Source organism: Scyliorhinus canicula, chromosome 18, assembly GCF_902713615.1.
Source record: "Scyliorhinus canicula chromosome 18, sScyCan1.1, whole genome shotgun sequence".
Lineage (NCBI taxonomy): Eukaryota > Metazoa > Chordata > Chondrichthyes > Carcharhiniformes > Scyliorhinidae > Scyliorhinus > Scyliorhinus canicula.
The window spans coordinates 110,943,981-110,966,355 of record NC_052163.1 but is presented as its reverse complement, the minus strand read 5'-3'; the positions used below and the strand labels follow the sequence as shown (position 1 = coordinate 110,966,355).

General features: G+C 53.5%; 1 protein-coding gene across 6 annotated transcripts in view; it reads left to right on the top strand.

The window, feature by feature from the left end:
• The window catches only part of sin3b (SIN3 transcription regulator family member B), a 60,232-nt gene that overhangs the window by 34,012 nt on the left and 3,845 nt on the right, over positions 1-22,375 (top strand). For all 6 annotated transcript variants that reach the window (XM_038776823.1, XM_038776826.1, XM_038776824.1 and 3 more), the window contains 14 exons: positions 681-833; positions 2,265-2,393; positions 3,756-3,845; positions 4,801-4,919; positions 6,251-6,461; positions 7,233-7,349; positions 7,704-7,942; positions 8,781-8,964; positions 9,672-10,266; positions 10,584-10,753; positions 11,585-11,758; positions 18,092-18,184; positions 19,006-19,100; positions 19,300-19,504. In XM_038776823.1, the coding sequence (XP_038632751.1) occupies positions 681-833; positions 2,265-2,393; positions 3,756-3,845; positions 4,801-4,919; positions 6,251-6,461; positions 7,233-7,349; positions 7,704-7,942; positions 8,781-8,964; positions 9,672-10,266; positions 10,584-10,753; positions 11,585-11,758; positions 18,092-18,184; positions 19,006-19,100; positions 19,300-19,504 (2,574 nt within the window). The remainder of the gene's footprint in view (positions 1-680; positions 834-2,264; positions 2,394-3,755; positions 3,846-4,800; positions 4,920-6,250; positions 6,462-7,232; positions 7,350-7,703; positions 7,943-8,780; positions 8,965-9,671; positions 10,267-10,583; positions 10,754-11,584; positions 11,759-18,091; positions 18,185-19,005; positions 19,101-19,299; positions 19,505-22,375) is intronic.

The following is a 22,375-nucleotide window of genomic DNA, read 5'->3' as shown; positions in this document are numbered from 1 at the left end:
TTCGTGCTGGCTCCTCCAATTAACTACCTAATCTTACTAAAGCCGAGCACAGTGTCTCTAATTATCTACTCCCCGAAACTCCATTAGCCCAACTTTTATAATGCTTTAATTGCACCTCTTGTAGCCACAAAGTCTGGCAGCTGGCAAACCAGGATTTGTAACGGCATGATTGCAGTAGTCCGATTAGCTGGATACAATATGAATAGGTTTAAAGGATAGTGGGGGCCTAGGTCTAATGTAACATGTCAACCGCCCTGGTTGATCCTTCCCAATTATACTGGAGTGTATAAAAGGAAGTATATGCTTTAAGAATCATAAAACATAATGGACATCCACTCAGTAGACACCAGTCAGTGTGATCAGACGTTGAATTGGCAACCCCCTATGTTCCACCTTACAGCTAAAGGGCTATTCATCTTTGATTGGTTAGGAGTTGAAAATCAAACTAGTGATTTCCACGACACTAATCCAGGCTTTTATCCCTTACTGCACCAAATACATATAACACAATGAATCTGAAATTCCTACATCCATCACATGTGGAATGTCAGAAAGCTCAGACGGTGCAGAGAATAGAATGTCTCAGAATTGGGAGGGACGTGCTTCTCGTATCAATGGAGATTTACTTTGCAGCCTGTGACAGCGTAGCCTCCCTCATGCTATACCTTGTGCCTTGTTAGAAGGAGCAGCTGATAGTGAAGGATACGAAGGGGAAGCCTTACTGTGGAATGACCGAGGATGAAGTCTTTGCGAAAGTTGCCAACCTGTTCCGAGGGCAGGAGGATCTGCTGACCGAATTTGGCCAGTTTCTCCCAGACGCCAAGCGATCCCTGGTATGTAGCAAACGGGTGATGATGAATTAGACCAGGGTTTTTCAAAGTGTGGGTCGGGGGCAGGAGTCAGAAGGGTTGCGGAGCTTGCGGCCGGTAACAATTCTGTAATTCATAGGAAGGAGCCGTTCCCTGTAAAAACAAGAATTTGATAAGACTGTACGTGAAGCTCGGACTTAACACCACTGGCCTGCCTGGCCGTGCTATCAACCGAACCGGTGGAGTTACTAAACCTCCAGGATTGCTTTGGAGGCTCCAGTAATTGAAGATTCAGTGAAGACTTGGCTCCCGAGAAGCTCTTATTGGAAATTGAAACTTTTTTCTCCCAACTCTGTCACGGTGATGCAGTTAATTAATAATAATCTTTATTATTGTCACAAGAAGACTTATATTAACACTGCAACAAAGTTACTGTGAAAAGCCACTAGTCGCCACACTACGGCGCCTGTTCGGGTACACAGACGGAGAATTCTGAATGTCCAATTCACCGAACAGCATGTCTTTTGGGACTTGTGGGAGGAAACCGGAGCACCCGGAGGAAACCCACGCAGACACAGGGAGAACATGCAGACTCCGCACCGACAGTGACCCAAGCCGGGAATCGAACCTGGCGCTGCGATGTACCAGTGCTAACCACTGTGCTACCTTGCTGCCCTTAGTTGTCAGCTTCTTCTACAGGCTTTTGAGGAGGCAGATTTCCTGCTTGCTCTGCCTGACTGTGCCAGAGTTTATTCCTGTGGGCTTCTCCATCCTGTTGATGGAGTTTCTGAAGCAGTTCTACGGAAGAAGTCAGTGCTTCTATTGCAAATCATCTTGTTGGCCTGTCTGGGCTGCTCGCCCACCAGGCCTAAAGTTTGACAGTTCGAATCCTACTCCAGATGGTTAGGCCTATAATCCAAGCCGAGTGTCCAGTGCAGGGCTGAGGGAGTGCTGCATTGTCGCCAATTGAAATAATTAAGCCAAAGCCCACCTACATATTTAAGGATAGAGATTATGACGATGACTATGGAATTAATGGATTGCCTAAAAACCTTTCTGGTTCACTAATGTCCTTTGGGGAAGGAAATCTGCCATCCTTACCTGATCTGGCCTACATGTTGCTCCAGATGCACAGTAATGTGGTTGATTCTTTGCCCTGGGAAATAACCGAGCAGGCCACTTAGTTATATTCAAAAAGGCAATGTTCGCCCCAGTTTCTCAAGGGCACATATGGATGGACATTGAAGGCTGACCTTGCCAGTGATGCTCACATCACCTGAATGAATGAAAAGAAATGATGGAATCCTGCAAAATGAGCCAGGTTGTGAGTGACAGAATCTAAGGAGCAGAGTTGATGGGGCAGAGGAGGAATTGTTTGTTCTATATCTAGCCTCTATGACAGCGTTGCAGTCTGCATCCATTACTGAGGATTGAAGTTTCCCGTTTGATTTTCAGTTCACTGGCAATGCTGCATCTGAAAAGGATGAGAGTAAAACGGTCGATGATGAAGATGGATCGAAACACACTCAAAGCAAGAAACGTTTGAGACCAGCGCTCCTGCCCCAGGTGCCTCCTCCCCTCAAGGTAAACACACACTCTGCAACTGCTGAAAGCATTGGGAAGGGATTTTATCAGTCTTGTGACAAGAGCCCAGATTATCATTTTTACAGGGATGGCACCAGTTAGAGAGTCCAGAACTTGCCTATGATTTGTTTAAACTTTGTGCTCATCAAGCTGAGATCTGTAAGTTGTAACATCACATTAAAAACTTCCACAACAGGTACAGCACAGGGTTAGATACAGAGTAAAGTTCTCTCAACACTGTCTCCATCAAACACTCCCAGGACAGGTACAGCATGGAGTTAGATACAGAGTAACCCTCCCTCTACACTGTCCCCATCAAACACTTCCAGGACAGATACAGCTTGGGGTTAGATACAGAGTAAAGCTCCCTCTACACTGTCCCCATCAAACAGTCCCAGGACAGGTACAAGACGGGGTTAGATACAGAGTAAAGCTCTCTCTACACTGTCCCCATCAAACACTCCCAGGACAGGTACAGATTGGTGTTAGATACAGAGTAAACCTCCCTCTACACTGTCCCCATCAAACACTCCCAGGACAGTTACAGCACGGGGTTAGATACAGAGTAAAGCTCCCTCTACACTGTCCCCATCAAACACTCCCAGGACAGATACAGCACGGGGTTAGATACAGAGTAAAGCTCCCTGTACGCTGTCCCCATCAAACACTCCCAGGACAGTTACAGCACGGGGTTAGATACAGAGTAAAGCTCCCTCTACACTGTCCCCATCAAGCTCTCCCAGTACAGGTACAGCACGGATTAGATACAGAGTAAAGCTCCCTCTACACTGTCCCGCATCAAACACTCCCAGTACAGGTACAGCACGGATTAGATACAGAGTAAAGCTCCCTCTACACTGTCCCCATCAAGCTCTCCCAGTACAGGTACAGCACGGATTAGATACAGAGTAAAGCTCCTTTTAAACTGTCTTCATCAAACACTCCCAGAACAGGTACAGCATGGGGTTAGATACAGAGTAAAGCTCCCTCTACACTGTCCCCCATCAAACACTCCCAGGACAGGTACAGCACGTATTAGATACAGACAAGTTTGAATGGAAGATAAGTTATGTCCATAATCTTCCTCTTCCATAATTTTAGTTCTGTAAGTATGTTGCCAAGTAATTATTCTGAATTATTTTGAGAACTTATTGAGTTTATGCTGTCCATTGAGTGTAGTCTCCAGGGCTGGTTGTATCTTCTCGGATACCTGGTCCACAAGACCCTTCTGATTTTTATCCCTCTCTGATCAGCCAGTGTTAATGCTTGAACACATGGCAGTAATAGATTTGGTGGTGCAGGCCTCACTGACGACTGTGTTTATCTTTTGATCACAGCTGTCTTTATTTAAATGTTTTTCAGAAAAAGCTAAAGTTGTCGAGTGTGAAGGACCGGTCACTGGCCTCCGCAGGAAAGCACGGTACCCTTCGGGAGTTCAGCTTCTTTGACAGAGTGAGTAGCTGACTCTGCGCGGGCATTGGCTGCTTTTCCACTGCATTCTCCTACGTTAAGGTGCCTGCAGGAACAGAGAGACAGCGGGAGTATAAGTACACAAATCTTTGAAGGTGAAGGAAGATATTGAGAACGCTATTCCAGTTAGGTTTCATTTATTGGCGATTTTGTACAAAAGCAAGAAAGTTATGCGAAACCTTCGATCATTGTTAAGGCCCCAGCTGGAGTAACAAGTCCAGTTGTGGGCACCAGACATCAGAAAGCAGGTCAAGGCCTTAGAGCGGATGCATTGGAGATTTGGTATCAGGGGTGAGGGACTCCAGTTATGTGGAGAAGCTGGGGTTTGATCCCCTTAGAGCAGAGAAAGTTAAGAGGGGATTCAATAGAGTTAGTAGATAAATTCATATATTTGATCAAGCAAATACTGCAAACATGTTTCTGCCAGCAGGGGGATTGGTAACAGATTAGAGGTAATTAACAAAAGAACCAGAAGGGGAGATTAGGAAAATTTATTTGGCCGCAGGGATATGATCTGGATAGTGCTGCCTGAAAAGGCAGTGTGAAGAGGATTCAATAGGAACTTTCAACAGAGAATTTACAGGGGTGCGGAGAGAGAGCCGGGGATGGGGGCTGGAATCTCTTTCTAAGAGCCAATGGCTTGCTGTCTGTACGTCTGATGTTTTATATTCCAGTCGACTTTTACTGTGTGGCAGCTTTCTGTGGGGAGGGCAGTATTTCTGCCGTGGGTGTTGCTGATCACTGAACTGAATCACTCGTAGACAGTGACATTGAGCTGGTAACTGGGACATTGTTCAGTCAGTTTGCTCATTAGCTGTGTCAGATACCATCACCCAGTCCTTGTTTAAGCTGAATGCAGCAATGCTCCTCCAGTAATGCTGTTGGGTGAGGAATATAGGACTCCCTGATTGCCTCACTGATTTTTCTCTTCCCTCAGGTACGTAGGATTCTGAAGAGCCAGGAGGTATATGAGAATTTCCTGCGCTGCATCGCCCTGTTCAACCAGGAGGTGGTTTCTGGCTCTGAGCTTCTCCAGTTGGTTACTCCATTCCTGGGGTAAGTCAGTTCAACTTATTCACTCACTCTGTGCTTCTTCACTCACTCCGAGCAAAAGCTGAAAGTGTCCATTCTCCGTCAACATTTTCATTCATAGCTTCACTTAGAAACTCATAGAATGCACGATGAATGCTTGCTGATGTCTCACCTCAGTGCTGAGTACACAACACCATGAATGGACTCAACTTCATAATGTGCATGTTTTGATTTAAAACTCCTTTTACATCTGTATGAGATTACTAGCGTAACTGTACCGGTGCACGCCCTCCACCCCCACATGCCAGTGGGCCTTGTTTCTGCTTTGTCATGGGCGCTCCGTCCTGGCATCACTCAACAAGCTGGTATTGGAGGAGCAGCTCCATGCAAACATTCAAACTTTGCTGCTTGACCAAGATTCTGAAACATGGCTTTGGGGGCTGCATTGGGCCCATAGACCTTAGACACGTCTCATAGAATTCCTACAGTGCTGAAGGAGGCCATTCAGACCATCGAGTCTGCACTGACCCTCTAAAAGAGCACCCTACCTGGACACACTTCCCCTCACTATGTCCGCAACCCCACCTAATCTGTATATTTTTGGACACGAAGGGGTACATTAGCGTGGCCGATCCCCCTGACCTGCACATCTTTGAACTGTGGGATGAAACCGGAGCACCCGGAGGAAAACCACACAGTCACGGGGGGAGGGAGAAAGTGCAAACTCCACACAGTCACCCAAGGCTGGAATTGAACCTGGTATTGGCGCGGTGAATCACCAGTGCTAACCACTTTGCCACCCTGTCGGATCGAGACTACTATGAAATGCATTAAACATTTTCATTGCGGTACATGTGAATCGTTTAGTATGTGGGAAGGGAACATTGGATTTGTGTTACCAGCTGCTCTGCTGTGAAAACCTGAGAAGAATGCTGAAGATGACGAATACTTAATTTTTTTTCTCTCAACTTTTTCAACACTTTCACACTTCATTATCTCCTTCCATGTCCCTCCACACCACCGATGCCCTCTACTGCTCCCTCACCCACCACTGCTCCCTCTGCGCCCCGCTCCCTCTGCGCCCCGCTCCCTCTGCGCCCCGCTCCCTCTGCGCCCCGCTCCCTCTGCGCCCCGCTCCCTCTGCGCCCCGCTCCCTCTGCGCCCCGCTCCCTCTGCGCCCCGCTCCCTCTGCGCCCCGCTCCCTCTGCGCCCCGCTCCCTCTGCGCCCCGCTCCCTCTGCGCCCCGCTCCCTCTGCGCCCCGCTCCCACTGCGCCCCGCTCCCACTGCGCCCCGCACCCTCTATTTGTACCCCTCTCTCTCTCTCTCTCTTTCTTTCTGGCACGGAATCAAACAGGAAATTCCCTGAGCTTTTTGCCCGGTTCAAGTTGTTCTTGGGGCAGAGGGAGCTCTCGCTCACACAGCCTTTACAGAGAGACCGCCCAGTGGATGGAATTGCCCGGGAGATCGACTATGCGTCGTGTAAGAGGCTGGGATCCAGTTACAGAGCTTTACCCAAAACCTACCAGCAACCCAAATGCAGTGGGCGGACCGCAGTCTGCAAGGAGGTATGAACAATTGCTCGGACTCTGTGGAAATGACACTTTTATGATTGTTTTGCGCATTGACCTGAATTAGAGGTACTTTAAAATGAAGGTTGATTAACGTGTGTAGAACAACAGCCACAGGTGCTTGTTACTTTCCTCCTTCAATGTCCTAACTCTTTTCTCTTGCACTTTCTCCTTCATCTTTAACCTTGTTGCCTCAGGAGTTGAACCCTTCATCAAAGGGAACATTTTGTCTGGAGCAGGATCATGAAATCTCTTGTCGATCGCATTGAAAACCAATATTATTCACCTTTCTGTAACGCTGAAGTTCCTAATACTCAGAACAATCATATTTCAATTAACAAGCGCTCTCAATTACAGAATCTCTGGAATGCTATTTCTCTCTAAGTCTCCATTCTCATTGGTGTTTGAAAGACTCCAGGCCGAAGCCACGCTGTTAAAGGTGAATTCCTTGCAGCTGGAAGTTCAAGCAATAACATTTGTGGATTTGGAAACACACTTGGCCTAGTGTGCATCTCCAACCCCGTTGCCCATAGCCTGTGTGCCCCACCTTCCCCAGACCTCTGCTCCCACCTCTGTGCACAGCTCACCGCAGTGCACCCCCTGGCATCCTGCTCACGGTGGGCTTGGGATTTAAAGGGTTCTTTGTTCTGAGTTTCATTTACTACTTCCACCATCGTCCTTGAACCCACTGATATCACCAGGCAGCTGTAGGTCTTCGCTGATTCCTCCTCGGATCGATGTGCTCACTTTTCATACTCTTGCTTTTAGGTTCTCAATGATACTTGGGTCTCATTCCCCTCTTGGTCAGAAGATTCCACCTTTGTCAGCTCAAAGAAAACTCCATATGAAGAGCAACTTCATCGCTGTGAGGATGAGAGGTTTGAGGTAAGGAGCTGGCTTTCCAAAACGTGCTGCATTAAATCAAGTCACAACATCTGTGAAAGAAAGTGAATGTTTCATCCATCAGAACTATCACAGGTAGCTGATGTCAGGTAAGGAGAAGGGGGTTAGGTTATTGGCAGTGGGATTGGTTTGGGATTGGGGAAGATAGCAGTGGTTGTCCTGAGATTGAATTCGGGAAAGGGAAGGTGGTCTTATTATCCTGGGATTGGGTTGTATTTGAGGGAGGGGGTCATTGTCACAGTAAATCTGGAATTGGGTTTGGAGAGGATATATTGATGGTACTCCACTCCAGTTAACCATTGGTTCTCTACTTGTGGGTTGCTTCTTTTTAAATAGCTTGATGTTGTGCTGGAAACCAACCTCGCCACAATCCGTGTGCTTGAGAGCGTCCAGAAGAAGCTAACTCGAATGTCTCCAGAGGATCAGGATAAATATCGCCTCGATAATTGTCTGGGAGGAACGTCGGAGGTGATCCACCGCAGGGCCATCTATCGGATTTATGGAGATAAAGCGCCGGAAATAATCGACGGGCTTAAGAAAAATCCAGCAACAGCTGTGCCTGTGGTGCTGAAAAGGTAAAGTTTAAGATAAGAAGGCTCCCAATGGGGTTCAGTCACCAAACAAACCCCCAGGACACATCCAAATCCATTTGGTCCATTGTTCCTATGCTTGCTCACTCTGAGCTATCTATCAGCTTTCTGCCCTTGCCTATTTACGTGACTTTGGTGATCACCAATTCCATCTTTTTGGCCAGCATTCCAGCATCAATTGTATCTCTTAAATCTATTAGGTGGTTGTTTTTTGACTGATGCAGACGCGATGAGCTGAAGGGCCTTTTCTGTGCTGTAGACCTCTATGACTCCCAACTCACCTCAGCTGGAAATCCCCCACCCCCCCCAAAACTGGCCACTTATTTGACGGCAATTGTGGTGCGCTTTCTGTTCTGGGGTCAGTAAAGTCCGAACACCAGGTTAGCAATGAGCGTCAGTTGACCCGCTCCAGTCCAGCACACCACTGTGACTGAGTGTGAATTAAGCCTGTTATTCCTCGAGGATCCTGCATGTTTTTAAGAAAAATAAATTTAGAGTACCCAATTCATTATTTTTCCCAATGAAGGGGCAATTTAGCCTCGCCGATCCACCTACCCTGCACATCTTTGGGTTGTAGGTGTGAAACCCACGCAAACACGGCGAGAACGTGCAAACTCCACACGGACAGTGACCCAGGGTCGGGATCGAACCCGGGTCCTCGGCGCCACGATGCAGCAGCGCTAACCACTGCGCCACTGTGCCGCCCAACACTGTTGGGGATTAACTGTTTATTGAGTCTTATTCCTCGAAGCCCAGTCCTCGGTGTAAAGGTTTGTAAGCAAGTTACAGATTTGTAAGTTTTATTAAATTCGGACTGTTGCAGATTGAAAGCCAAGGAGGAGGAGTGGCGGGAGGCACAACAAGGTTTCAACAAAATCTGGCGGGAGCAGTACGAGAAATCCTACCTGAAATCACTGGATCACCAGGGTGTTAACTTCAAGCAGAATGACACCAAGGCACTACGCTCGAAGAGCTTGCTGAATGAAATTGAGAGTGTTTACGATGAGGTAACCTGACATTGCCCCAATAATAAGCCCCACCGCTTACTGGTAAACGATGAGTATTGTGACTGTGCCTGTGGACGCCTGTTAAAAAAATTTTCACCACAGACCTGTTTAATTTTGCGGTGGTGAACCTCATTAACATTGGGCAAAGCCCCAGACAGCCCACAATGCAAGATTGATGCAGAGCGACACCAGCAGTGTGGGTTCAAACCCCATACTGGCATGAAGGCCTCGCCTTCTCAACCTTAACCCTCACCTGAGGTGTGGTGATCCTCAGGTTAAATCACCACCAGTTGGCTGTCCCCCCTCAAAAGGGGAAAGCAGCCTGTGGTCATCTGCGACTATGGCACCTTTTATTTCTATAACTTTAGAGTACCCAATTCATTTTTTCCAATTAAGGGGCAATTTACCGTGGCCAATCCACCTACCCTGCACGTCTTTGGGTTATGCGGTCGAAACCCACGCATACACGGGGAGAATTTGCAAACTTCATGCAGTGACCCAGGGTCGGGATCGAACCTGGGACCTCGGCGCCGTGAGGCAGCAGGGCTAACCCACTGCGCCACGGTGCTGCCCATACTAAGGCCACTTTACACTAGACCCAGTTTAGGGTTAGTCAGTCAGCCCTGAGACTACAACTGTCTGTATTGTTCTGCCTGGTACAATTGAGAAAACCCAGGAAGTTGACCCTTTCTCTTCTGTTGATTTAGCGGCAAGAGCAGAACTCTGAGGAGGGCTGCCCCGGCATCAATGGGCCCCACCTGATGTTCGTTTATGAGGATAAACAGATCATGGAGGATGCTGCATCTCTCATCATTTACCATGTGAAGCGACAGCCGACCATTCAGAAGGAGGACAAGGACCACATCAAACGCATCATCTATCACTTTGTGCCAGACTTATTCTTTACCCAGCGCGGTGAGCTGAGCGAGTCAGAGGATTCAACAGACGACGAGATGGAGAGTGTGCCGCGGCACAGTCAGAGCAGCAACACAGACACCGGGCAGAAAGGAGCAGCTTCTCCAGAGAGTAGCCTGGCCGAGGAGCGGCTGGACCTGCGAGACCAAGTGGCAGACTATCAGAAGAACCTGGATGATGTCTACAATCTCTTCTTTGTAAATAACAATTGGTACTTTTTCCTGAGGTTGCATCAGATTTTGTGCTACCGGCTGCTGCGGATTTACAGACAGGCTGAGAAGCAGCTGCTGGAATATCAAATGGATAAGGAGAAGGAGAAACAACTGCAGGATGGGAGAAAAGAGAAAGCGAGTGATCCAGCCGTGGAGCTCCGGCTCAAACAGCAAAGTACGACCCACTTTCCCAAAGATTTGCTCTCTTGTTTTCCGTCTTTCTCTCCCAACAGTGCCGGCAGGAGGAGGCCATTCAGCCCCTCGAAGCCGTTCCGCCATTCAGTTAGAAGGTGTGCGTGAGCCAAGACCGGGAATGTGGTCGGGCTGTTTGTCGGTAGCGTTACTGCTGAGCCTCGCCCCATCTGGCTGAGATCAGATAACTTGGTACAGACCAACGGCCAACAACTTCAACCCTCTTATTTTCACTCTTGTGTTTGCCTGGGCGTTGAGGGGGTTGATGTATTGAAATATTTCTGTGTTTGGATCTTTTAGGTGAGATTGAGTTGGAGGAGTATTATCCAGCCTTCCTCGACATGGTGAGAAACCTGCTGGATGGAAATATTGAGCCTACACAGTATGAAGATACATTGCGTGAAATGTTCACCATCCATGCCTATATTGGCTTCACCGTTGATAAGCTGATTCAGAACATCGTACGACAGGTGAGTGCTGGTGGTTTCTCATTGAGGAGATGGGGGCTAGGTAGGAGATTTGGGATGCCATTTGATTTCAACTCCCTCAGTGCGGGGAAGCGAGCATTGGGGTTAGGTGTTGAAAATGATTGTGTTGATGTTGACTTAAAGGCACAGAACATCATGAGCTAAACCCACTGTTACAATGTACCCCATGATCCAGGATGCAACACTTTTATTTTAAATAAATTTAGAGTACCCAATACATTTTTTCAAATTAAGGGGCAATTTAGCGTGGCCAATCCACCTAGCCTGCACATCTTTGGGTTGTGGGGGCGAAACCCACGCAGCCACGGGAAGAATGTGCAAACTCCACACGGACAGTGACCCAGAGGCGGTATCGAACCTGGGACCTCGGTGCCGTGAGGCAACAGTGCTAACCACTGCACCACCATGCTGCATCACTTTGACAAGAGACCATCATCTACTGTGAAATCAAACTGCTACCATTGTCTACAACTGTGACATCATTGCTCCAGTAAAACTATCTGGGCCCCCCTTTGACCTTTAACCGCCACAAACCTGTTGCCAAGCAGATTCCAGAATAGATCAGATGAGCCTCCTCCTTCCAATTTATCTTAAAAGACGCAGCTTCAAACATAAGTCTCATAAACTTTATAACTGTAACTGGGGACACCTCTGATTGTGTGACCATCCCTAAGGACTGAATTGAAGTGTTAGATTTAATTGTGTTCAGGTCTTGGAGTGGGATATGAACCTATGACCATCTGATGGAGAAAGGAGAATGCTTCCCAATGAGTCGCAACTGACACTTCAATCTGGGTTTCTTGTCTCCCACAGCTGCAGCATCTGGTGAGTGATGATGTGTGCGTGCAGGCGACAGAGGTTTACCTGAGTGAGAGGAAGCGAGGAGCAGCTGGAGGGAGTTTGACCTCCCAGTGTGTTAGAGCAACCCTAGAAGCAGCCTACCAGCTGAAAGCTGAACGTATCATGCCAGATGAAAATTGCTTCAAGGTAAGAACTGTTCACTAAACCCATGACCTTTCTCACTGAGCCGTGCTGGTACAGGCGGTCCATGCCCAGTGAGCCGTGCCGGTACAGGCGCTCTGCTCCCACTGAGGCATGCTCGTACAGGCGCTTTGTGCCCAGTGAGACGTGCCGGTACAGCCGGTCGGGTCTCACTGAGCCGCGTACAGGCGTTCTGCTCCCACTGCGCCGTGCTGGGTCAGGCGCTCTGCTCCCACTGAGCCGTGGAGGTAAAGGTGGTCTGCTTCCACTGAGCCCTGCTGGTACAGGCTGCCTGCTCCCACTGAGCCCTGCTGGTACAGGCTGCCTGCTCCCGGTGAGCCGTGCTGGTACAGGCTGCCTGCTTCCACTGTGCCCTGCTGGTACTGGCGCTCTGCTCCCGGTGAGCCCTGCTGGTACAGGCTGCCTGCTCCCGGTGAGCCGTGCTGGTAGAGGCGCCTGCTCCCACTGAACCCTGCTGGTACAGGCGCTCTGCTCCCACTGAGCCGTGCTGGTACAGGCTGCCTGCTCCCGGTGAGCCGTGCTGGTACAGGCTGCCTGCTCCCGGTGAGCCGTGCTGGTACAGGCTGCCTGCTCCCACTGAACCCTGCTGGTACAGGCGCTCTGCTCCCACTGAACCCTGCTGGTACAGGCTGCCTGCTCCTGGTGAGCCGTGCTGGTACAGGCGCCTGCTCCCACTGAGCCCTGCTGGTACGGGCGCTCTGCTCCCACTGAGCCCTGCTGGTACAGGCGTTCTGCTCCCACTGCGCCGTGCTGGGTCAGGCGCTCTGCTCCCACTGAGCCGTGCTGGTACAGGCGCCTGCTCCCACTGAACCGTGCTGGTACTGGCGCTCTGCTCCCGGTGAGCCCTGCTGGTACAGGCTGCCTGCTCCCGGTGAGCCGTGCTGGTAGAGGCGCCTGCTCCCACTGAACCCTGCTGCTTCAGGCGGTCTGCTCCCGGTGAGCCGTGCTGGTACAGGCTGCCTGGTCCCACTGAGCCGTGCTGGTACAGGCTGCCTGCTCCCGGTGAGCCGTGCTGGTACAGGCTGCCTGCTCCCGGTGAGCCGTGCTGGTACAGGCTGCCTGCTCCCGGTGAGCCGTGCTGGTACAGGCGCTCTCCTCCCACTGAGCCGTGCTGGTACATGCGCTCTGCTCCCACTGGGCCGTGCTGGTACAGGCGCTCTGCTCCCACTGAGCTGTGCTGGGACAGGCTGCCTGCTCCCGGTGAGCCGTGCTGGTACAGGCTGCCTGCTCCCGGTGAGCCATGCTGGGACAGGCTGCCTGCTCCCGGTGAGCCGTGCTGGTACAGGCGGTCTGCTCTCGGTGAGCCGTGCTGGTACAGGCGCTCTGCTCCCGGTGAGCCGTGCTGGTACAGGCGCTCTGCTCCCGGTGAGCCGTGCTGGTACAGGCGCTCTGCTCCCACTGCGCCGTGCTGTTACAGGCGCTCTGCTCCCACTGAGCCGTGCTGGTACAGACTCTCTGCTCCCACTGACCCCTGCTGGTACAGACTCTCTGCTCCCACTGAACTCTATTGATATGTCTGCTCCCAGTGAACTGTGCTGGTACAGGCACTCTGCTCCGGGTGAGCCGTGCTGGTACGGGCTGTCTGCTCCCACTGAACTCTAGTGATATGTCTGCTCTCAGTGAGCTGTGCTGGTAGAGGCCGTGTGCTCCCGATGAGCCGTGCTAGTACAGACAGTCTGTTCCTGATGAGCTGTACTGGTACAGGCCGCCTGCTCCCAATGCGCTGTAGTGGTACAGGCCGCCTCCACCCACTTGAGCCATTCTGGTACAAGTGCTCTGCTCCCACTGGACTCTACTGATATGTCTGCTCCCGGTAAACTGTGCTGGTACGGGCTGTCTGATCCTGGTGAGCTGTACTGGTACAGGCCGCCTGCTCAGACTGAGCCGTGCTGGTACAGGCGCTCTGCTCCCATGTGAGCCGTGCTGGTACAGGCGCTCTGCTCCCACTAAGCTGTGCTGGCACAGGCGCTCTGCCCCCACTAAGCCATGCTGGTACAGGCGCTCTGCTCCCGGTGAGCCGTGCTGGTACAGGCGCTCTGCTCCCGGTGAGCCATGCTGGTACAGGCGCTCTGCTCCCGGTGAGCCATGCTGGTACAGGCGCTCTGCTCCCGGTGAGCCGTGCTGGTACAGGCGCTCTGCTCCCACTGAGCCCTGCTGGTACAGGCGCTCTGCTCCCGGTGAGCCGTGCTGGTACAGGCCGTCTGCTCCCGGTGAGCCGTGCTGGTACAGGCCGTCTGCTCCCGGTGAGCCGTGCTGGTACAGGCGGTCTGCTCCCGGTGAGCCGTGCTGGTACAGGCGCTCTGCTCCCGGTGAGCCGTGCTGGTACAGGGGCTCTGCTCCCGGTGAGCCGTGCTGGTACAGGCGCTCTACTCCCAGTGAGCCCTGCTGGTACAGGCGCTCTGCTCCCGGTGAGCCGTGCTGGTACAGGCCGTCTGCTCCCGGTGAGCCGTGCTGGTACAGGCGGTCTGCTCCCGGTGAGCCGTGCTGGTACAGGCGCTCTGCTCCCGGTGAGCCGTGCTGGTACAGGGGCTCTGCTCCCGGTGAGCCGTGCTGGTACAGGCGCTCTACTCCCAGTGAGCTGTGCTGGTACAGGCGCTCTGCTCCCACTGAGCCGTGCTGGTACAGGCGCTCTGCTCCCAGTGAGCCGTGCTGGTACAGGCGCTCTACTCCCGGTGAGCCGTGCTGGTACAGGCAGTCTGCTCCCACTGAACTCTCCTGGTATGTCTGCTCCCAGTGAACTTTGCTGGTACTGGCCGTCTGCACCCGGTGAGCTGTGCTTTTTTGATTTGATCTGATTTGATTAATTATTGTCACATGTATTAGTGTACAGTGAAAAGTATTGTTTCTTGCATGCTGCACAAACAATGCATACCGTACATAGGGAAGGAAGGAGAGACTGCAGAATATGTTACAGTTATAGCAAGGTGTAGAGAAAAGATCAACTTAATACGAGGTGGGTCCATTTAAAAATCTGACGGCAGTAGGGAAGAAGCTGTTCTTGAGTCGGTTGGTACGTGACCTCAAACTTTGGTATCTTTTTCCTGACGGAAGAAGGTGGAAGAGAGTATGTCCGGGGTGCGTGGTGTCCTTAATTATGCTGGTTGCCTTTCAGAGGCAGATGGAATTATAGACAGAGTCAGTGGATGGGAGGCTGGTTTGCATGATGGACTGGGCTACATTCACGTCCTTTTGTAGTATTGGTCTTGGGCAGAGCAGGCGCCGTACCAAGCTGTGATACAACCAGAAAGAATGCTTTCTATGGTGCATCTGTAGAAGTTGGTGAGAGTCGTAGCTGACATGCCACATTTCCTTAGTCTACTGAGAAAGTAGAGTTGTTGGTGGGCTTTCTTAACTATGGTGTCGGCATAGGGAGTCCAGGACAGGTTGTTGGTGATCTGTACACCATAAAAACTTGAAGCTCTCGACCCTTTCTACTTAGTCCCCATTGATGTAGACAGGAGCATGTTCTCCTCTACGCTTCCTGAAGTCGATGACATTGAGGGAGAGATTATTGTCGTCGCACCAGTTCACCAGATTCTCTATCTCAGTCCTGTACTCTGTCTCATCATTGTTTGAAGTCCGACCCACTACGATGGTGTCATCAGCAAATTTGAACATCGAGTTGGTGGGGAATTTGGCCACACAGTCATAGGTGTATAAGAAGTATAGTAGGAGGCTGAGGACACAGCCTTGTGGGGCACCGGTGTTGAGGATGATCGTGGAGGAGATGTTGTTGCCTATCCTTACTGATTGTGGCCTGTGGGTTAGAAAGTTCAGGATCCAGTCGCAGAGGGAGGAGTCGAGGCCAAGGCCACGGAGTTTGGTGATGAGTTTCGTAGGAATAATGGTGTTGAAGGCTGAGCTGTAGTCGATAAATAGGAGTCTGACGTGGGTGTCTTTGTTATCTAGGTGTTCCAGGGTAGAGTGCAGGGCCATGGAGATGGCGTCTGCTGTGGACCTGTTGCAGTGGAAGGCGAACTGTAGTGGATCAAGGCAATCCAGGAGGCTGGAGTTGATTCGTGCCATGACTAACCTTTCGAAGCACTTCATGATGATGGATGCCGGAGGCACTGGATGATAGTCATTAAGGCACGCTGCTTGACTTTTTTTTGGTACAGGGATGATGGCCATCTTCTTGAAGCAGATAGGGACCTCAGATTGTTGTGAAGAGAGGATGAAGGTGTCTGCGACTACCCCCGCCAGCTGATGCGCGCAAGACCCGAGTGCTCGTCCGGTTCCCCATCCGGGCTAGTGGCTTTCCAAATCTTCAACTTCTCTTCACAACAATCTGAGCTCCCTATCTGCTTCAAGAAGACGACCATCATCCCTGTATCATAAAAAAGCCAAGCAACGTGCCTTAATGACTATCGTCCAGTGGCTCTGACATACTAATGAAGTGCTGGTACAGGCAGTGTACTCCTGGTGGGCCGTACAGGTACAGGCCGTCTCCTCCCGGTGAGCAGTGCCGATTCAGGCAGCCTGCTCCCGGTGAGCAGGTACAGGCAGCCTGCTCCCGGTGAGCAGGTACAGGCAGCCTGCTCCCGGTGTGCCGGTACAGGCAGCCTGCTCCCGGTGAGCAGGTACAGGCAGCCTGCTCCCGGTGAGCAGTGCCGGTACAGGCAGCCCGCTCCCGGTGTGCCGGTACAGGCAGCCCGCTCCCGGTGTGCCGGTACAGGCAGCCCGCTCCCGGTGAGCAGTGCCGGTACAGGCAGCCTGCTCCCGGTGAGCAGTGCCGGTACAGGCAGCCCGCTCCCGGTGAGCAGTGCCGGTACAGGCAGCCCGCTCCCGGTGTGCCGGTACAGGCAGCCCGCTCCCGGTGTGCCGGTACAGGCAGCCCGCTCCCGGTGTGCCGGTACAGGCAGCCTGCTCCTGGTGTGCCGGTACAAGCAGCCCGCTCCCGGTTTGCCGGTACAGGCAGCCCGCTCCCGGTGTGCCGGTTCAGCCCGCTCCCAGTGTGCCGGTACAGGCAGCCCGCTCCCGGTGTGCCGTGCCGGTTCAGGCAGCCCGCTCCCGGTGTGCCGGTACAGGCAGCCCGCTCCCGGTGTGCCGGTACAGGCAGCCCGCTCCCGGTGAGCAGTGCCGGTACAGGCAGCCCGCTCCCGGTGTGCCGGTACAGGCAGCCCGCTCCCGGTGAGCAATGCCGGTACAGGCAGCCCGCTCCCGGTGTGCCGGTACAGGCAGCCCGCTCCCGGTGTGCCGATACAGGCAGCCCGCTCCCGGTGTGCCGGTACAGGCAGCCCGCTCCCGGTGTGCCGGTACAGGCAGCCTGCTCCTGGTGTGCCGGTACAAGCAGCCCGCTCCCGGTGTGCCGGTACAGGCAGCCCGCTCCCGGTAAGCAATGCCGGTACAGGCAGCCCGCTCCCGGTGTGCCGGTACAGGCAGCCCGCTCCCGGTGTGCCGGTACAGGCAGCCCGCTCCCGGTGTGCCGGTACAGGCAGCCCGCTCCCGGTGTGCCGGTACAGGCAGCCCGCTCCCGGTGTGCCGGTACAGGCAGCCCGCTCCCGGTGTGCCGGTACAGGCAGCCCGCTCCCGGTGTGCCGGTACAGGCAGCCCGCTCCCGGTGTGCCGGTACAGGCAGCCCGCTCCCGGTGTGCCGGTACAGGCAGCCCGCTCCCGGTGTGCCGGTACAGGCAGCCCGCTCCCGGTGTGCCGGTACAGGCAGCCCGCTCCCGGTGTGCCGGTACAGGCAGCCCGCTCCCGGTGTGCCGGTACAGGCAGCCCGCTCCCGGTGTGCCGGTACAGGCAGCCCGCTCCCGGTGTGCCGGTACAGGCAGCCCGCTCCCGGTGTGCCGGTACAGGCAGCCCGCTCCCGGTGTGCCGGTACAGGCAGCCCGCTCCCGGTGTGCCGGTACAGGCAGCCCGCTCCCGGTGTGCCGGTACAGGCAGCCCGCTCCCGGTGTGCCGGTACAGGCAGCCCGCTCCCGGTGTGCCGGTACAGGCAGCCCGCTCCCGGTGTGCCGTGCCGGTACAGGCAAAGGCAAAGTAGTCGTCCACGTGGTAACATGATCAATTAAAAACTGTACAAGGCACAATGAGCCCACTAATACAGGGAAATGAAGAATTGGCTAAAGGTTTATGTGATTGATGGTGTGTTGAATAATATCTGCCCATTTTGATCAGGACAGTGTGAGAACTGTCAGTGCGTGATACCCGGACTGCCTCACAACCCGCAGCATCGGCTTTGATGAGAGGGGGGTCTGTGATTAAGGGAAATGAGTGAATGTGGATGGGTCGATGAAGACTGTAGATTGTGGCGGGAGAGGATTAGCGACGATGTTGTGACTCACAGTTTGAAATTCATGTCATTTTCTGCCGCAGATTATGTTTATCCAGAGTAAGGGCCATGTTTCCATGACGATTGAGCTTTTGGACACGGAGGAGGCCCCTTCCGATGACCCCCTGGAACTGCAGGTGAGAATTCCCCACGTTTCCCATTGCAGTCTGGGCTTCACGGAACCCGCATCACTGTGTTTCCCACTGCTGTATCTGGGAATCCAAGATGTGATTTAAATACTCAGTTATTGCAGTGGAATGTTTTCTGATGTTTGAATCATTTAGTGGCGCAGAACTAAAGGCCCATCCGGCCTGTGCTGACTCTTTGGAAGACCCGTCTTATTTATACTCATTCTTGTTTGGGATTCCCAGTGCCTGCAATGATCTTCTTTCTGTTCCTCTGCAGTTGTGTGACAGTTGAATCGCTGCGCAGCCACATTGATTATACTTGTCTTTCATCTGGTAGCACAGTGGTTAGCACTGTTGCTTCACAGCGGCAGGGAACCGGGTTCGATGCCTGCTTGGGTCACTGTCTGTGCGGAGTCTGCACGCTCTCCCCGTGTCTGCGTGGGTTTCCTCCGGGTGCTCCGGTTTCCTCCCACAAGTCCCGAAAGACGTGTTGTTCGGTGAATTCTGAATTTCCCCTCTGTGTACCCGAACAGGCGCCGGAATGTGGCGACATGGGGCTTTTCACAGTAACTTCATTGCAGTGTTAATGTAAGCCTACTTGTGCTTTGGGTTGCTGTCCGTGTAGAGTTTGCACATTCTCCCCGTTTCTGCATGCGTTTTGCCGCCACAACCCAAAGATATGCAGGCTAGGTGGATTGTCCACACGAAATTGCCCCTTAATTGGAAAAAAAAATGAATTGGGTACTCTAAATTTATTTATTTTTTAAATTAAAAGAAAATGTAAGCGTACCTGTGACACTAATAAAGGTTATTATCTTTCTCATTGGCAGAATTTAACAAGCTATATGGAGCAGTACGCTGGCCCAGACGCAATGCAGTTTGAGCAGACAGATGGGTTCTTTTATAAACCAGTGTTTTTACCAAGGTGAGTTCACTCAGAGTTGTCCCTTTATTCCTGCCCTATGTACACTGCAGGGTAAAGTATACAGTAGCACTTTATCCCTGATTAATCTGACCTTTATGCAGTGCAAATTCTCAGCTACTTGCATCTTTACATAGTGGTGCTAGAGTTGTGGAGGGATTATTCAACAATTCCATGGTTAAAAGTAGCTTCTGTTTTGCAGAAATCTTCGTAAATTTCGGAAATGGCAACAGAAGCAGTTTCTGTCAATGAGAAATGAGAGCAGAAGCAGCAAGCAATGCTGTGTCGGGGTGGAGAACTCAAACAACATTGACTGCAAGTTCAAGCTGAATACTCACAAGCTTGTGTACGTCATGAACTCTGAAGATTTCATGTATCGGTGTGGAGCCTTGCACCGAGCTCGCGAGGTAACTGATCTTTTGTCACATGAAGACGCGCAGATAAAGATGTTGTGAACCAGACAGACAGACTCACTGTTTGAATTGCTCGTCCCCCACAATTTTGTGATTTTCAGCTACAATAGTTAGTGGCCACCTCCCCGTTCATCACTCTTCTCTGTTCTGTTGCCATCACAACATATCAGACTGGAAGAGCACGTTTGGGCATCAGGGCCACTGATCAGAGCAGTGTTAGAAACAAGGGATCCCCAAAAACTAGAGGGTCCGTGGGTGGCAGGGTGGTGCGTGGATAGCACTGCTGCCTCACAGCACCGAGGACCGGGTTCGATCCCGGCCATGTGGAGTTTGCACATTCTCCCCGTATCTGCGTGGGTCTCACCCCCCCCACAACCCAAAGATGTGCAGGGTAGATGGATTGACCACGCTAAATTGCCCTTTAATTGCAATCTTCTTTTAAAACTAAAGCGTCCCCAATGAGTGACTGCCCTGAAAAGGGATCTGAGTTGGAGGATGGCCAGGAACATGAAACATTAAGGGTAGTGGCAGCTGCTCTTCTGAGCTGGAGACGGAGACCTATCTGGGTCACTAGAGCGATACTTACTCTGTATCTAACCCTGTGCTGTACCTGTCCTGGGAGTGTTTGATGGGCACAGTGTAGAGGGAGCTTTACTCTGTATCTAACCCTGTGATGTACCTGTCCTGGGAGCGTTTGATGGGGACAGTGTTGAGGGAACTTTACTCTGTATCTAACCCCGTGCTGTACCTGTCCTGGGAGTGTTTCATGGGGACAGTGTAGAGGGAGCTTTACTCTGTATCTAACCCCGTGCTGTACCTGTCCTGGGAGTGTTTGATGGGGACAATGTAGAGGGAGCTTTACTCTGTATCTAACCCCGTGCTGTACCTGTCCTGGGAGTATTTGATGGGGACAGTGTAGAGGGAGCTTTACTCTGTATCTAACCCCGTGCTGTACCTGTCCTGGGAGTATTTGATGGGGACAGTGTAGAGGGAGCTTTACTCTGTATAACCCTGTGCTGTTCCTGTCCTCGGAGTGTTTGATGGGGACAGTGCAGAGGCAACTTTATTCTGTATCTATTCTGTGCTGTACCTACTCTGGGACAATATATTTATGAAATGGAATTTGTTTCATCTTGGCACTGATACGCACACCTCCATGCGCAGTGGTGTATTTGGGTGACTACCATCTACAGCTCCAACATTGTGCGTTGCCGGCATTGAATTTATCACTAAGTTTATCAATGGGTTGCATGTTGTATTGATTGTCTGCTTTATGGTACAACCACTGATAATCGTATTCTGATTTTCTCTCTCTATCTGCATATCTACTTTCTTTCCCCTTGATTTCCCCACTCCCTCGACCACCACACCCTGCCACTTACCCCTCCCCTGCCATCATCCCTCTTCACTCACTGCTGGCCGTGCTCCCCGACACCGTGCCCCCCAACACATACCCCGCTCCCCGCCCATTCCCTACCCCGTCCTCTGCCGCCTGCCCCCTCCCCTACCACCTGCCCCCTCCCCTGCCACTTGCCCCCTCCCCTGCCCCCTCCCCTGCCACCGGCCCCCTCCCCTGCCACTTGCCCCCTCCCCTGCCACCTGCCCCCTCCCCTGCCCCCTCCCCTACCACCTGCCTCCTCCCCTGCCACCTGCCCCCTCCCCTACCACCTGCCCCCTCCCCTACCACCTGCCCCCTCCCCTACCACCTGCCCCCTCCCCTACCACCTGCCCCCTCCCCTACCACCTGCCCCCTCCCCTACCACCTGCCCCCTCCCCTACCACCTGCCCCCTCCCCTACCACCTGCCCCCTCCCCTACCACCTGCCCCCTCCCCGCCACCTGCCCCCTCCCCTGCCACCTGCCCCCTCCCCTGCCACCTGCCCCCTCCCCTGCCACCTGCCCCCTCCCCTGCCACCTGCCCCCTCCCCTGCCACCTGCCCCCTCCCCTGCCACCTCCCCGCCACCTGCCACCTCCCCGCCACCTGCCCCCTCCCCTGCCACCTGCCCCCTCCCCTGCCACCTGCCCCCTCCCCTACCACCTGCCCCCTCCCCTACCACCTGCCCCCTCCCCTACCACCTGCCACCTCCCCTGCCACCTCCCCGCCATCTGCCCCCCCTGCCCCCTCCCCTACCACTTGTCCCCTCCCCTGCCACCTGCCCCCTCCCCTACCACCTGCCCCCTCCCCTACCACCTGCCCCCTCCCCTACCACCTGCCCCCTCCCCTATCACCTGCCCCCTCCCCTGCCACCTGCCCCCTCCCCTATCACCTGTCCCCTCCCCTGCCCCCTCCCCTGCCACCTGCCCCCTCCCCGCCACCTGCCCCCTCCCCCCTCCCCTGCCCCCTCCCCCTGCCACCTGCCCCCTCCCCTGCCACCTGCCCTCTCCCCTGCCACCTCCCCTGCCCAACTCCCCTGCCACCTGCCCCCTCCCCGCCACTTGGCCCCTCCCCTGCCACCTGCCCCCTCCCCTGCCACCTGCCCCCTCCCCTGCCACCTGCCCCCTCCCCTGCCACCTGCCCCCTCCCCTGCCACCTGCCCCCTCCCCTGCCACCTGCCCCCTCCCCTGCCACCTGCCCCCTCCCCTGCCACCTGCCCCCTCCCCTGCCACCTGCCCCCTCCCCTGCCACCTGCCCCCTCCCCTGCCACCTGCCCCCTCCCCTGCCACCTGCCCCCTCCCCTGCCACCTGCCCCCTCCCCTGCCACCTGCCCCCTCCCCTGCCACCTGCCCCCTCCCCTGCCACCTGCCCCCTCCCCTGCCACCTGCCCCCTCCCCTGCCACCTGCCCCCTCCCCTGCCCCCTCCCCTGCCACCTGCCCCCTCCCCTGCCACCTGCCCCTGCCACCTGCCCCCTCCCCTGCCACCTGCC